This window comes from Hemiscyllium ocellatum, assembly GCF_020745735.1.
Source record: "Hemiscyllium ocellatum isolate sHemOce1 chromosome 27 unlocalized genomic scaffold, sHemOce1.pat.X.cur. SUPER_27_unloc_1, whole genome shotgun sequence".
Lineage (NCBI taxonomy): Eukaryota > Metazoa > Chordata > Chondrichthyes > Orectolobiformes > Hemiscylliidae > Hemiscyllium > Hemiscyllium ocellatum.
Window position 1 is genome coordinate 3,146,854 of NW_026867476.1, and position 15,572 is coordinate 3,162,425.

The 15,572-nt window shown below is 47.6% G+C and overlaps 1 protein-coding gene across 1 annotated transcript in view; it reads right to left on the reverse strand.

The window, feature by feature from the left end:
- The window catches only part of LOC132807074 (zinc finger protein 271-like), an 81,989-nt gene that overhangs the window by 53,866 nt on the left and 12,551 nt on the right, over positions 1–15,572 (reverse strand). Inside the window, exon 2 of the mRNA XM_060821376.1 lies at positions 11,563–13,278. Coding sequence (XP_060677359.1) covers positions 11,563–12,905 — 1,343 coding nt within the window. The 5' untranslated portion in view covers positions 12,906–13,278. The remainder of the gene's footprint in view (positions 1–11,562; positions 13,279–15,572) is intronic.

A 15,572-nucleotide genomic window follows, 5' to 3' on the forward strand; every position in this document is an offset into this window, starting at 1 on the left:
TTGAACTGAGCCATTATCCCTTTAAGAAACTAACTGAGAAAATAGTGCTTGCATGAGGTTTCATGAATGAATGAAACTTATACTGGCAAATAGTAAATAAATCTCACCACACAGTTGCAGTAATCAGGTTACTGTCCTTTAGAGTCATAGAGATGTTCAGCACGGAAACAGACCCTTCGGTCCAACCCGTCCATGCCGACCAGATGTCCCAACCTAATCTAGTCCCACCCACCAGCACCCAGCCCATATCCCTCCAAACTCTTCCTATTCATATACCCATCCAAATGCCTCTTAAATGTTGCAATTGTACCAGCCTCCACCACTTCCTCTGGCAGCTCATTCCATACACGTACCATCTTCTGTGTGAAAGATTGCCCCGTAGGTCTCTTTTATATCTTTCCCCTCTCACCCTAAACCTATGCCCTCTAGTTCTGGACTCCCCCACCCTGGGAAAAGACTATCCATGCCCCTCATAATTTTGTTTACCTCTATAAGATTAGATTAGATTAGACTTACAGTGTGGAAACAGGCCCTTCGGCCCAACAAGTCCACACCGACCCGCCGAAGCGAAACCCACCCATACCCCTACATTACCCCTTACCTAACACTACGGGCAATTTTAGCATGGCCAATTCACCTGACCCGCACATCTTTGGACTGTGGGAGGAAACCGGAGCACCCGGAGGAAACCCACGCAGACACGGGGAGAACGTGCAAACTCCACACAGTCAGTCGCCTGAGTCGGGAATTGAACCCGGGTCTTCAGGCGCTGTGAGGCAGCAGTGCTAACCACTGTGCCACCGTGCCGCCCAACCACTGTGCCACCGTGCCGCCCAGGTCACCCCTCAGCCTCCAACGCTTCAGGGAAAACAGCCTCAGCCTCTCTCTATAGCTCAAATCCTCCAACCCTGGCAACATCATTGTAAATCTTTTCTGAACCCTTTCAAGTTTTACAACATCTTTCCGATAGGAAGGAGACCAGAATTGCATGCAATATTCCAACAGTGGCCTAACCAATGTCCTGCACAGCCACATGACCTCCCAACTCCTGTACTCGATACTCTGACCAATAAAGGAAAGCATACCAAACACCGCCATCACTATCCTATCTACCTGTGACTCCACATTCAAGGAGCTATGAACCTGCACTCCAAGGTCTCTTTGTTCAGCAACACTCCCTAGGACCTTACCATTAAGTGTATAAGTCCTGGGAAGAATTGCTGTCCCAAAATGCAGCAGCTCACATTTATCTGAATTAAACTCCATCTGCCACTCCTCAGCCCATTGGCCCATCTGGTCAAGATCCTGTTGTAATGTGAGGTAACCTTCTTCGCTGCCCACTACACCTCCAATTTTGGTGTCATCTGCAAACTTACTAACTGTACCTCTAATGTTCACATCCAAATCATTTTTGGAAATGACAAAAAGTAGAGGACTCAGCACCGATCCTTGTGGCACTCCACTGGTCACAGGCCTCCAGTCTGAAAAACAATGTTCCACCACCACCCTGATCCACCACTAGCCAGTTCTGTATCCAAATGGTTAGTTCTCCTTGTATTCCGCGAGATCTAACCTTGTTAATCAGTCTCCCATGGGGAACCTTGTCAAATGCCTTACTGAAGTCCAGATAGATCACATCTACTGCTCTGCCCTGCTTTTGAAGAGTTTTCTTCAAAAAAACTCAATCAAGTTTGTGAGACATGATTTCCCATGCACAAAGCCATGTTGACTATCCCTAATCTAATCAGTCCTTGCCTTTCCAAATACATGTACATCATGTCCCTCAGGATTTCCTCCAACAACTTGCCCACCACCATCAGGCTCACTGGTATATAGTTCCCTGGCTTGTCCTTACTACTCTTCTTAAACAGTGGCACCACATTAGCCAACCTTCAGTCTTCCGGCACCTCACCTGTGACTATCGATGATACAAATATCTCAGCAAGAGACCCAGCAATCACTTCCCTAGCTTCCCACAGAGTTCTAGGGTACACCTGATCAGGTCCTGGGGATTTATCCACCTTTATGCGTTTCAAGACACCCAGCACTTCCTCCTCTGTAATATGGACATTTTTCAAGATGTCACCATCTATTTCCCTGCATTCTATATCTTCCACATCCTTTTCCACAGTAAATGCTGATGAAAAATACTCATTTAGTATCTCCCCCATCTCCTGTGGTTCCACACAAAAGCTGCCTTGCTGATCTTGGAGGGGTCCTATTCTCTCTCTAGTTACCCTTTTGTCCTTAATGTATTTGTAAAAACTTTTTGGATTGTCCTTAACTATTTGCCAAAACTATCTCATGTCACCTTTCTGCCCTCCTGATTTTCCTCAAGTATACAAGTATTCCTACTGCCTTTATACTCTTCCAAGGATTCATTCGATCTATCCTGTCTATACCTGACATATGCTTCCTTCTTTTTCTTAACCAAAATTTCAATTTCTTTAGTCCTCCAGCATTGCCTATACCTACCAGCCTTTCCTTTCTCTGGACTCTCATTATCTCATTTCTGAAGGCTTCCCATCTTCCAGCCGTCCCTTTTCCTGCGAACATTTGCCCCAATCGGCTTTCGAAAGTTCTTGCCCGATACCGTCAAAATTGGCCTTTCTCCAATTTAGAACTTCAACTTTTAGATCTGGTCTATCCTTTTCCATCACTATTTTAAAACTGATAGAATTATGGTTGCTGACCCCAAAGTGCTCCCCCACTGACACCTCAGTCACCTGCCCTGCCTTATTCCCCAAGAGTAGGTCAGGTTTTGCACCTTTTCTCGTAGGTACATCCATATACTGAATCAAAAAATTGTCTTGTACACATTTAACAAATTCCTCTCCATCTAAACCTTTAACACTATTGTTGTCCCAGTCTATGTTTGGAAAGTTAAAAGCCCCTACCATAACTACCCTATTGTTCTTACAGATAGCTGAGATCTCCTTACAAGTTTGTTTCTCAATTTCCCTCTGACTATTAGGGGGTCTATAATAAAATCCCAATAAGGTGATCATCGTTTTCTTATTTCTCAGTTCCACCCAAACAACTTCCCTGGATATATCGCTGGGAATATCCTCCCTAAGTACAGCTGTAATGTTATCCCTTATCAAAAACACCTCTCCCCCTCCTTTCTTGCCTCCCTTTCTGTCCTTCCTGTAGCAGTTATATCCTGGAACATTAAGCTGCCAGTCCTGCCCCTCCCTGAACCATGTTTCTGTAATTGCTATGATATCCCAGTCCCATGTTTCTAACCATGCCCTCAGTTCATCTGCCATCCCTGTTAGGTATATTGCATTGAAATAAATGCATAAATGATTCCTGAAGAAGGGCTTATGTCCAAAACATCGATTCTCCTGCTCCTTGGATGCTGCCTGACCTGCTGCGCTTTTCCAGCAACACATTTTTCAGCTTTGAAATAAATGCAGTTTAATTTTTCAGTCCTACCTTGTTCTCTGCCTTGTCCCTGTCTGCCCTGCCTGTTTGACTTGCCTTTGTTCTCAACTGTACCAGTCTCAGACTGAAATCTTTCCTCACTATCTCCCTGGGTCCCACCACCCCCTACCTTACTAGTTGAAATCCTCCTCAAAAGCTCTAGCGAATCTCCTTGCCAGTATATTAGTCACCTTCCAATTTAGGTGCAATCTGTCCTTCTTGTACAGGTCACTTGTACCCCAAAACAGCTTCCAATGATCCAAAAACGTGAATCCTTCTCCCATATACCAGCTCCTCAGCCATGCATTCATCTGCTCTATCCTCCTATTCCTGCCCTCACTAGCTCGTAGCACTGGGAGTAATCCAGATATTACTACTCTTGAGTATCTCCTTTTTAAATTCCTGCCTAACTGTCTGTAATCTCCCTTCAGAATCTCAAACTTGTCCCTTCCTATGTCGTTAATTCCAATGTGCACAATGACCTCCTGCTGGCCCCTCTCACCCTTGAGAACATTCTGCACCCTCTCTGAGACATCCTTGATCCTGGCACCAGGGAAGCAACACACCATTCTGCTTTTTCGCTGCTGGCCACAGAAACATCTGTCTGTACCTCGGACTGGACAGTCCCCTAACACAATTGATCGCTTGGAACTCGACATACCTCTCATTACATTAGAGCCAGTCTCCATACCAGAAACATGGCTGTTTGTGCTACGTTCCCCTGAGAATCCATCATCCGCTACATTTTCCAAAACAGCATACCTGTTTGAAATGGGGATAGCTACAGAAGACTCCTGCATTACCTACCTCTCTTACCTTTCCTGGGGTTAACCCATCTGTGTGACTGTATCTGAGACTTGCCCCCCTTTCCTATAACTGTCCTCCATCATATTCCCTTGCTCATGTAAATTCCTCATTGCCTCTAACTGCCTCTCAAACTGATCCATTCGATCTGATAGGATTCACTACCAATGGTATTTATTGCAGATATAATCCTCAGTAATCCATAAGCTCTCCCTAAACTCCCACACCCGACAAGAAGTGCACACTGTACAAAAGGCCATTTTTGCTTCTTTCAATCTACAGACGCAGAAAATAGCACTGTCTAACTCCCTTACAAAACAATGCTCCAGGTTAAATTTATACTTACGGCTTATATTTTAAGTTTAATCAAGAGACATAGCTCAATAAAACATATAATCAAGAAAGAACCCACTCTACTCACTACGGCAGACTTAATTTAAGACCACGCTTAAAACATCTACTTATGTGTTTCTGTGCTGAGACTTCTCCCAACAGGTTGCTCCAAGATCAGTTGTGAATTTCACTGTTTTTTAATTTTCCTAGACACACTCCGATGTCCGGCGATAGAAGAATTCAACAGCAAACGCAGTAACAGCTAACTTTGTCAGTTAGCAATGTGGGTTTTTCTCTCTCTTCTCTTCCCCCCTCTGCACTGACCTCACCATGTGCTTCTCCCTTTTAAAACTGCTGTTGTTTTGACTTTTTTCCCCCAAAGTTCCAAAACAATGCAACAGCATAGAAAACAGTAATTGCTGCTCCTGCAATTCGAGGAAATCACCTCCAGCTCCTAAAATACGTCAAAAAAGGAGCAGCTGTTAAAGCCAGAAATTTTTCCCGTCCTCCATCTTGGATGACCCATCTTTTATTGCAATTTCTAATTTATTGAGAGCATATAGGCTGAGTATTTGTATTTTTAACTCATGTACTAATGTAAAAGACGAAATAACTAACATTTCTAATTATGCAAGCAGACTGGACAGATTATGAATAGTAGCTAGTATTTAGCACATTTTTAATCCATCTCCTGTCTCCCAGGACAGAAGCCCTTCAAACTTTTGTATACTACAGATTAAATATGTAACACTATAGTAATGGTATGCAAGAACTGTGTATAAAGGGGCTCCTGTAAGAACTGTATTTCGAGGTTCCATCACCGCCTCGACCTTTATTGCTGAATAAAGAGGGTATTTTCGCCACTCAGCGAGTTTTGGTCGTTACTTGAACACTATCCCATACCAGTTTCAGGTGGAGTCAATTTCGTACTTGAGAGGGGAAAAAATGTTGTATTCTTTCAAAACTCCAGCAGCTTCTGCTGAAGCTAAAAGAAAAAAGCTTGAAACACGATTATAATCTCCCCTTCTTGTCTGCTTGGCCTTCTCAATCGACAGACTGCCTGCAAACTGAATGCTTCCATTCACTGCTCTCCACGGGGCCTCACCTTGGAACGCCCTGACTCTAATTACCCCATTTTGCCGGCCGCTGTTCTGTGTTCGTCCTCCCCCAATCCCTTCCTTCATGTGTGGACAATTCCAGGCAACCCTGTACATGCTTGTCCTGACCTCTTCCCTCCTGCATTTGTTGTACATCCCTTTGTCTCCCATGACCACCCTCCTCCACTGGATCGTTCAGACCAGCCTCTTCCTGTGCAGGCCTCACTGCACTGCAACTTACCTTCACGAACCTGACCCACCTTATTCCGCTATTACAGACCCTTACCTCCATCTGCCTTCTAGGAGAAAGTGAGGACTGCAGATGCTGGAGATCAGAGCTGAAAATGTGTTGCTGGAAAAGTGCAGCAGGTCAGGCAGCATCCAAGGAGCAGGAGATTCGACATTTCGGGCATCAAGAAGAGCTCGTGCCCGAAACGTTGATTCTCCTGCTCCTTGGATGCTGCCTGACCTGCTGCGCTTTTCCAGCAACACATTTTCAGCTCTCCATCTGCCTTCTACACTGACGTTGACTGGCCTGTGTTACAATGTTAAGGAAGGATTAGCTTGCGGGAGTTCTGTTCGATGCCAAACAAAGAATGCTTTTCCAAAATAACCCCACCTCATAGAACATAGAAAAATACAGCGCAGTACAGGCCCTTCGGCCCTCGATGTTGCGCCGACCGAAGCCTACCTAACCTACACTAGCCCAATAACCTCCATATGCTTATCCAATGCCCGCTTGAATTACCATAAAAAGAGGGAGAGTCCACCACTGCTACTGGCAGAGCATTCCATGAACTCACAACCCGCTGAGTAAAGAATCTACCCCTAACATCTGTCCTATACCAACCTCCCTTTAATTTAAAGCTGTGTCCCCTAGTAACAGCTGACTCCATACGCGGAAAAAGGTTCTCACTGTCAACACTACCTAAACCCCTAATCATCTTGTACGCGCTTTTATAGAAAAAAAACCTTCCCAGGTAAGCTAGCGCTACACCAGCTTCCAGGTCCGCTAGGCGCTTAAAAAAAACTTTAACAGTTTAAAAAAAACACTAACTGGACTATACCGCGACTTTAAAAAAACACCACCAGACAGCCCTTAACTGCTCCGCCGAGAGAGTCATTCCCTCATGTTTCCCAATAGTTAAAGCCCTGTGGCACCCAAAGGATTTGGGGCCCATAGTGCACAGACTCTGCAGTTTGCCAAAGGAATTTAAACTCCTGGATCCTGACTCCATGCAGATTGCCTGCTTAGGACAGGAGTTTTGTGTGCGTTGTTCTCCCTCGTTCGAGGGTCTATTCCTGTGTTGCAGACCCCACTGCCCTCCTCCTCCTATGGCAGCCCCTTACTGCGCAATTATGTGCCACCTTCATTGTGGGCACAGCACTCCAATGACGCAGACCTCATTACATCAGCTCTGCCTCACATGGTCACTGTGAAACGTGGGGCCATCCGACCGTCTATCAGACAGTACAATTTGTCACCTGTCAACAAAGATGTAAAACCAGTTATTGATTCCCACCTACAGCAAGGAATCCTGGTGCATCCCACTAGCCCCTGCAACACTCCTATCCTCCCTATTCCTAAACCAGGAAAATTGGCACAGTGGAGATTTATGCAGGATTTGAGGGTGAAGATAATCAATGGAATGCAATCTGTACAAAGCAAGGTCATTGGTTTAATAAAGTAAGGCACCTTTGTCATAATTCTCTCCAGCGACACAGAGGTTAAAGCTTTTGGGTTCCTTGGCAAATTTGCGCAATTACATTTGAAACGTACACATTATTTATGTTTTTTAAGAGCCAGCACAGCCTTAATTACGAGAAAAGTCAAATCAACTAGAATAAGGTGACATGACTCTCAGCAAGCTAATCCAATGATATTTCTTGAGAAACAGATTGTATGACACACAAAATCATCCCATGCTTGCTAGTTCAAGATTAGTTCAAATACCAAATCACTGTCTTATGATGCATATTCTGAAAAATCCATTGTTTTCTCTTATCTTCTATTTTAGCTTAAGTCAGCAAAGCAGCAGCACAGGTTCACTGAGTCAAACCATTACTTTCAGCCTTTTTTTGTGTTATTCTGAACTGAACAGTCATTTTGTGGCTAATAAAAATCTACATTTTTCTTAAGATTACTTACAGTGTGGAAACAGGCCCTTCGGCCCAACAGGTCCACACCGACCCGCCGAAGCGCAACCCACCCAGACCTATTCCCCTACATTTACCCCTTCACCTAACACTACGGGCAATTTAGCATGGCCAATTCACCTAGCCTGCACATCTTTGGACTGTGGGAGGAAACCGAAGCACCCGGAGGAAACCCACGCAGACACGGGGAGAACGTGCAAACTCCACACAGACTGTTGCCTGAGGCGGGAATTGAACCCAGGTCTCTGGCGCTGAGAGGCAGCAGTGCTAACCACTGTGCCACTTTATATATAACAAAAAAAAAGTTAGTCTCTCAGAATACAGCCAGGTTACATGTTTCTGGAATATTCTGTGCTGCCTTGTCAGGAATACCTCCTCTGATTCCACGGTGCAGAATGGCTGTTATTTAGGGTATCTGGTTGGTATGGATAGGTTGGACTAAAGGGTCTATTCCTGTGCTGTACATCACTATGTCTTTAAGTCTCTAAAACTACCACATTGCCTCAACCAATCTCTGAAACCCAGCGTTACTGACTATTTCTTTGTGTGAGAACCTATCTGACCTGTTATAGAGACGTAGACATGTACAGCATGAAACAGACTCTTTGGTCCAATTCGTCTATGCTGACGAGATATCCAAACTTAATCTAGTCCCATTCGCCAGCATTTGGCCCATATACCCATCCAGATGCCTTTTAAATGCTGTAATTGTACCAGCTTCCACCACTTCCTCTGGCAGCTCATTCCATGCATGCACCAGGCTGTGTGAGAAAAAAGTTGCCCTTTCGAGGTCCCTTTCAATACTTGCCCATCTCATCCTAAACCTATGACCTCTCGTTCGGAATTCTCCCACCCTGGGGAAAAGACCTTGTCTATTTACTCTATCAATGGCCCTCATGATTTTATAAACCTCTATAAGGTCATCCCTCAGCCTCTAGCGCTCCAGGAAAACAGTGTCTTAATCAGCCTCTCCCGATAGCTCAAACCTTCCAACCCTGGCAACATTCTTGTAAATCTTTTCTGAACTCTTTCAAGCTTCACAACTTGTTACAAACAGATTGACTTTGCTCATCTCACGTGGGAGAATTTTCTGCATGATACATTGTCTGAAAGAGCCCTCCTCTGTGTTGACTCTCAAAATCCTGACAAAATCCATCATCAGTCAAAGGGTCATTCAGAGAAGCCTCTCAATCACATCTGTGAATGGAGAAAGTGTGTTTAATAATGAGTAATAAATAAAGGCTGCATTAATCTTTTATTGTGAAGTTTTACTCATACATCTCAAAACATCATTTACAAACCTGGTCAGAAGCAGCGTATGGGAATATAAACACCACTTGCTATTTTCCAACCAGGACTGACTTTGCATGGAAAACATTTTTAAGTAAATGGGGTGCGATTTGTTTTATGATCAGGTGAACTTAAGAGACACTGAATCGGCTGAGAAACAAGAGATTCTCGACACACAGAGAGGCGAAATCATTACTGCGCCAGAATTAGCAAATTGGAATGAAGGCTGGATACATTAGATTAGATTAGATTCCTTACAGTATGGAAACAGGCCCTTCGGCCCAACAAGTCCACACCGACCCTCTGAAGAGTAACCCACCCAAGACCCATTTCCCTCTGACTAACGCACCTAACACTATGGACAATTTAGCATGGCCAATTCACCTGGCTGCACATCTTTGGGTTGTGGGAGGAAACCGGAGCACCCGGAGGAAACCCACGCAGACCCCAGGGGGGAGAATGTGCAAACTTCACATAGAGAGTCACCCGAGGCTGGAATCGAACATGGGTCTCTGGAGCTGTGAGGCAGCAGTGCTAACCACTGAGTCACCATGCAGCCCCATGGTGTTTCTCCATTGGAGCAGAGGAGGTTGAGAGACAACATGTATAAAAACATGAAGGGTAGAGATAGGGTTAATGGTAGTTATCTCTTCCTTACGGTGGGGGATTTCAAGAGAGGGGGCACATTTTTACTGTGACAGGAGAGAAATTGAAAAAAAGACGTGGGGCAAATTTTTTATGGTGTGGTTCGCGTGAGGAATGAACTTTCAGAGGAAGTGGAGGACACGGGTACAATTACAACATTTAAAAACATTTGGATAAGTACATGAGCAGGAGAGTTTGGAGGGAAAGGGAGAGGCTGTATAGGCCGGGGATGTTTTCCCTGGAGCATCGGAGGCTGAGGGGTTGTCTTATAGTGGTTTATAAAACCATGAGGGGCATGGATAGGGTAAATAGTCAAGGTCTTTTACCTGGGTTGTGGGGAGACCAGAGGGAATAGGTTTAAAGTGAGAGGGGAAACATTTGAAAGGGAGGGGCATGTGTTTTACACAGAGGCTGGGGCGTGTATGAAATGAGCTGCCACAGGAAGTGGAGGACGCTGGTTCAATGTCATCACGTAGAAGATACAGAGATGGGTGTAAGAATAGGAAGAGTTTAGAGGGGTATACGCCAAGGGCTGACAAATAGTACTGGATTACATTAGGATATCTGGTGGGCATGGACGTGTTGAACTGAAGGGAATGCTTCTGTGCTGTGCATCTCCATGGCTACAGGCCAGGAGGGGATAGGTAGGACTAGCTTAGTTGTGGATCATGGACTGCAGGGTCTGTTTCTGGGCTGTATGACTCAAATGAATGGGGGGTTAATCCCAAACCGATGAGAAAGTAAAAGTTTCGAGCACCACCTTGTGTGTGGACCCGCTCCAGATAACTGAGAGCAGTAGTGCACTGAGGGGTTCACTAGATCACAGTCAGCCAGCCAACAAGTTCTCTCCAGGAGACTCGTCTCGAGAAAGGAAGCAATTTCCTGACCCGACAGCCAGATTGTGGATCCAGTTTGGAGTCAGTCCTCCATTTCTGACAACATAGGTAGACAGGGCAGTGAAGAAAGCTTAAAGTACACTGGCCTTCAGTCAGGGCATTGAGTATAGAAGTTGGGAAGTCATGTTGCAGTTATACAAGATGTTGGTGATGCCGCACTTGGAGTACTGAGATTAGTTCTGGTCACCTCGGCGTTCGACTTCTGACTCCTTCAACTCTAGGATCGTGTTGAACTCGACATATTTAAACTGTATTGCTTGGGGGGATTCATTTGATATCTTTCAGGAAGTGAGCGCAACAGGATTGAACTATTTTAAAACTAACATCACAACCTGTAGTCATACAGACGTACAGCATGGAAACAGACCCGTCGATTCAACTTGTCCACGCTGACCAGATATCCTAAATTAATCTAGTCCCATTTGCCAGCACTTGGCCCATCTCCCTCCAAACCCTTCCTATTCATGTCCCCATCCAGATGCCTTTTAAATGCTGTCATTGTACCAGCCTCCGCCACTTCTTCTGGCAGCTCATTCCATACATGCACTCCCCTCTATGCCGTCTACTTCTGAGTTCCCACAGCCCATGGAAAAGACCCTGTCTATTTACCCTATCCGTGACCTTCACGATTTTATAAATCTCTTTCAGGACACCCTTCAGCCTCCGACAACAGCCCCAGTCTATTCAGCCTCTTCCTGCAGCTCGAACCCTTCAACCCCCAGCAATGCAGACACGGGGAGAACATGCAAACTCCATACAGACAGGTACCCTGTGGGTGGAATCAAACCCAGGTCCCTGGCGCCCTGAGGCAGCGGCGCTAACCACTGAGTCACCGTGGGGTTGGGGAGCCCAGCAGAAAACAAAAAACCCACTGACTCTCCCACCGCACCCACTGCCAGAACGGGCAGGAGGTTCAGGCCTGGGGGTGACCAACAGCAGCGTCGGCGGCAGAATCCGATTGTTGGGAATGCTGGCGCCTCCGCTCGTGCCTCCGCAAGCTGCAGGACGATGAGAATCTCTGCCCGCAGTCGGAGCAGGCGAACGGCCTTTCCCCAGTATGGACTCGCCGGTGGGTCTGGAGGTGGGAGGTCTGGGTAAAGCCCTTCCCGCACTCGGGGCAGCTGAAGGGCCTCTCCCCCGTGTGGACCCGCTGGTGGGTCAGCAGGTGGGAGGAATTGCTGAAGGCCTTCCCGCACTCAGGACAGGGGAAGGGCCTCTCCCTGGTGTGGACCCGCCGGTGGGCTAGTAGGTGGGAGGTATTGCTGAAGGCCTTCCCGCACTCAGGACAGGGGAAGGGCCGCTCGCCGGTGTGCACCCGCCGGTGGCCCAGCAGGTGGGAGGCCTGGATAAAGGCCTTCCCGCACTCGGGGCAGGTGAAAGGCCTCTCCCCCGTGTGGAGCCGCCGGTGAGCCAGCAGGGCAGAGGAATCACTGAAGCCCTTGTTGCACTCAGGACAGGGGAAGGGTCGCTCGCCAGTGTGCACCCGCCGATGGGTCAGCAGGGCAGAGGAATTGCTGAAGGCCTTCCCGCACTCAGGGCAGCTGAACGGCCTCTCTCCGGTGTGGAGCCGCTTGTGCGTCAGCAGGTGGGAGGCCTGAGTAAAGCCCTTCCCGCACTCAGGGCAGCTGAAAGGCCTCTCCCCCGTGTGGAGCCGCCGGTGGGCCTGCAGGGTGGAGGAATCGCTGAAGCTCTTGGCGCACTCTGAGCAGGTGAACGGCCTCTCGCCGGTATGGACTCGCCGGTGGGTCAGCAGGTTGGAGGCCTGTGTAAAACCCTTCCCGCACTCAGGGCAGCTGAAGGGCCTCTCCCCCGTGTGGACGCGCCGGTGGATCAGCAGGACGGAGGAATTGCTGAAGGCCTTCCCGCACTCAGGGCAGCTGAAGGGCTTTTCGCCCGAGTGGACGCGCCGGTGGGTCTGGAAGTGGGAGAACTGGGTAAAGGCCTTCCCGCACTCTGCGCAGCCGAAGGGCCTCTCCCCCGTGTGGACCCGCTGGTGGGACAGCAGGGTGGAGGAATCGCTGAAACCCTTGCCACACTCTGGGCAGCTGAAGGGCCTCTTCCCGGTGTGGACCGACCGGTGCCTCAGCAGGTGGGAGGCACTGGTGAAGCCCTTCCCGCACTCAGGGCAGGAGAACGGCCTCTCCCCGGTGTGACTGCGCCGATGAATCTCCAGGGCAGATGGCACACAGAAGCCTTTCCCGCAGTCACCACACTTCCACGGTTTCTCCACGGGGTGGGATTCTTCGGGTTTCTCCATGGCCGAAACCTCAGCCGCACACAAACGTGTGTACAGCCCCTCCTCGCAGTGAATTCCTCTTTCCAGGTCGTATAAATGTTTCAGGCTCCACACTCAGTGCGCTCTAACAGTTGGGCCTCTCAAGTCCCAGTGATGCTGAAAACGTATTGAAACAGGAACTATGCTCCTTCTCACAGCATCATAGTTGAAAACCATTGGGGTCCCAATGGATTGAGTGACTGTCAGACATTGATGTGAAAGTGAGGACTGCAGACACTGGCGAGTCAGAGTCAAAACGTGCAGCGCTGGAAAAGCACAGCAGGTCAGGCAGCATCCGAGGAGCAGGAGAGTCAATGTTGATTTTGAAACTTCTGTCTTCAGATCTTCAAATACTCTGTAAAAAGATTACAAAAGCCATCACTGACAGTCCAGGGTAGAAATTCAGAACAAGCAATTCTACTTTCTACAGAAGATTCTTTTCTTTTGTTAATCGACAAAATCGAAAACACCATCCCACTCTCTCTCCCCCTATTCTCACTCTGCTCTAACCAATTCTCCTGAAGGTGCTGATTCAGGCTCTTATAGGGGCAGAAAAGCCCTTGAATTTGATAAACCCACCCGAAAGTTAATATCTTTCACAACATTGGGATATTGGAGAGACTGAGCAGGTCTGATTTTGGGAAGTGAAGAAAAACTTTGTCAATTCAGGATGAATCTACAATGCAGCTTTTTGAGAAACAACCAGACACAAAATGGTTGACATCCCCCAGGAAAAGGGAAATGAGACATCAAGGCATTGACACCGACACCAGAGAGCAACTGAAATACAGACGTGGTAAACGTTAGTGGCAAGCCAGAGTCAGAGATACACAGCACCGAATCAGACCCTTCGGTCCAACTCATCCATGCCGACTAGATATCCCAACGTAATATAGACTCATTTGCCAGCACTATATCCCTATATCCCTTAAACCCATTCCTATTCATATACCCATCCAGATACCTCTTAAATGTCATAATTGTACCAGCACCCACCACTTCCTCTGGCAACTCATTCCTTACACACATGAAAAAGTTGACCCTTGGGTCCCTTTTCAATCTTGCTCCTACCAATCCTAAACCTATTACCCTCTCATTCTGGTCTTCCCTCATATCCATGCCTCTCATGATTTTATAAAGGTCTTTCAGGTCACCCCTCAGCTTCCAGAGTGCTGGGTAAAACAGCCCCAGTCTGGACAGAGATGAGGAGAAGCCTCAAGCCCTGGCAACATCCTTGTAAATCTTTTCTGAACACTTTCAAGTTTTGCAACTTCCTTCTGACAGGAGGGAGACCAGAACTGCACACAATATTCCAAAAGTGACCTAACAAATGTCGTGTACTCCCACAACATAACCTCCCAATTCCTATACTCAGAGGATTTGGAAAGTTTTTTTTTAAACCCACAAAAGACAACAGGGAAAGAATGGAGGGACAAACCGAACTTTTGAGTGTCAGCTTGGAAGCATCAACGCCTCGGGGCGGGGCGGGGGCGGAGTGGGGATGGGGCAAGTAAGCTGAATGCACTGCCAGAGGAAGAACAGAGGATGCAAAACCGTTGCAGCCGGCTTGAAGTTGCAATGAGGAATATTGCATGTGCTGTACTTGTACCTGTTGCATTTATTTATGGGAATCGGGTGCATTTAAAAAAATAAGAACAGAAAAGATTTCTACCCCTCCTCATCTCTATCCTTCCGTCCCTCCCCTACCCGGGTAATTAAGACACATACCCGAATTTGCAGAGTCTGCTCCCTCCCTGGATTCACTCCAGTTGCTACAAGTGACCAGGTTCCCCCCCTCTCCCTCCCAGGATGAGGAGTTGCCCAGAGGGAGGGAGTCTCGCTCTGGACCTGACCGGGCCACTTCCGCGTTGTGACGTCAACAATGGAGCGACTGAATCGGGAAAGCGGGTCCGGGAAAGAAGGCGACAGCTGGCCCCCGCACTGCGCCTGCTCCGGCCGGCCGGCCGGCACTGCGCCTGCGCTGTCCTTGAACAGAAGGTGAGGATAGCAGAAATTACAAAAATCCCTTTCCTTCATAGAATCCCGACAGTGTGGAAACGTGTCCACACCGAAGGGTAACCCACCCAGACGTATTATTCCCCTCCCCTATTGCAATACATTTACCCCTGACTAATGCACATAACCTGCACATTCCTGGACCCTATGGGACAATTTAGCATGGCCAATTCACCAACCTGAAGGTTCACATCGAGTCATAGAGATGTACAGCACGGAAACAGACCCTTCGGTCCAACTCGTCCATGCCGACCAGATATCCCAACCCAATCTAGTCCCATCTGCCAGCACCCGGCCCATATTCCCTTCCAAACCCTTCCTATTCATATTCTGGATCAGTGGTGCTGGAAGAGCACAGCAGTTCAGGCAGCATCCAATGAGCAGCAAAATCGACGTTTCGGGCAAAAGCCCTTCATCAGGAATAAAGGCAGAGAGACTGAAGCGTGGAGAGATAAGCTTGGGGAGGTTGGGGGTGGAGACAGTAGCATAGAGTACAATGGGTGAGTGGGGGAGGAGATGAAAGTGATGGGTCAGGGAGGAAAGGGTGGAGTGGATAGGTGGAAAAGGAGCTAAGCAGGTCGGACAAGTCATGGTGACAGTGCTGAGCTAGAAATTTGGAACTAGGGTGAGGTG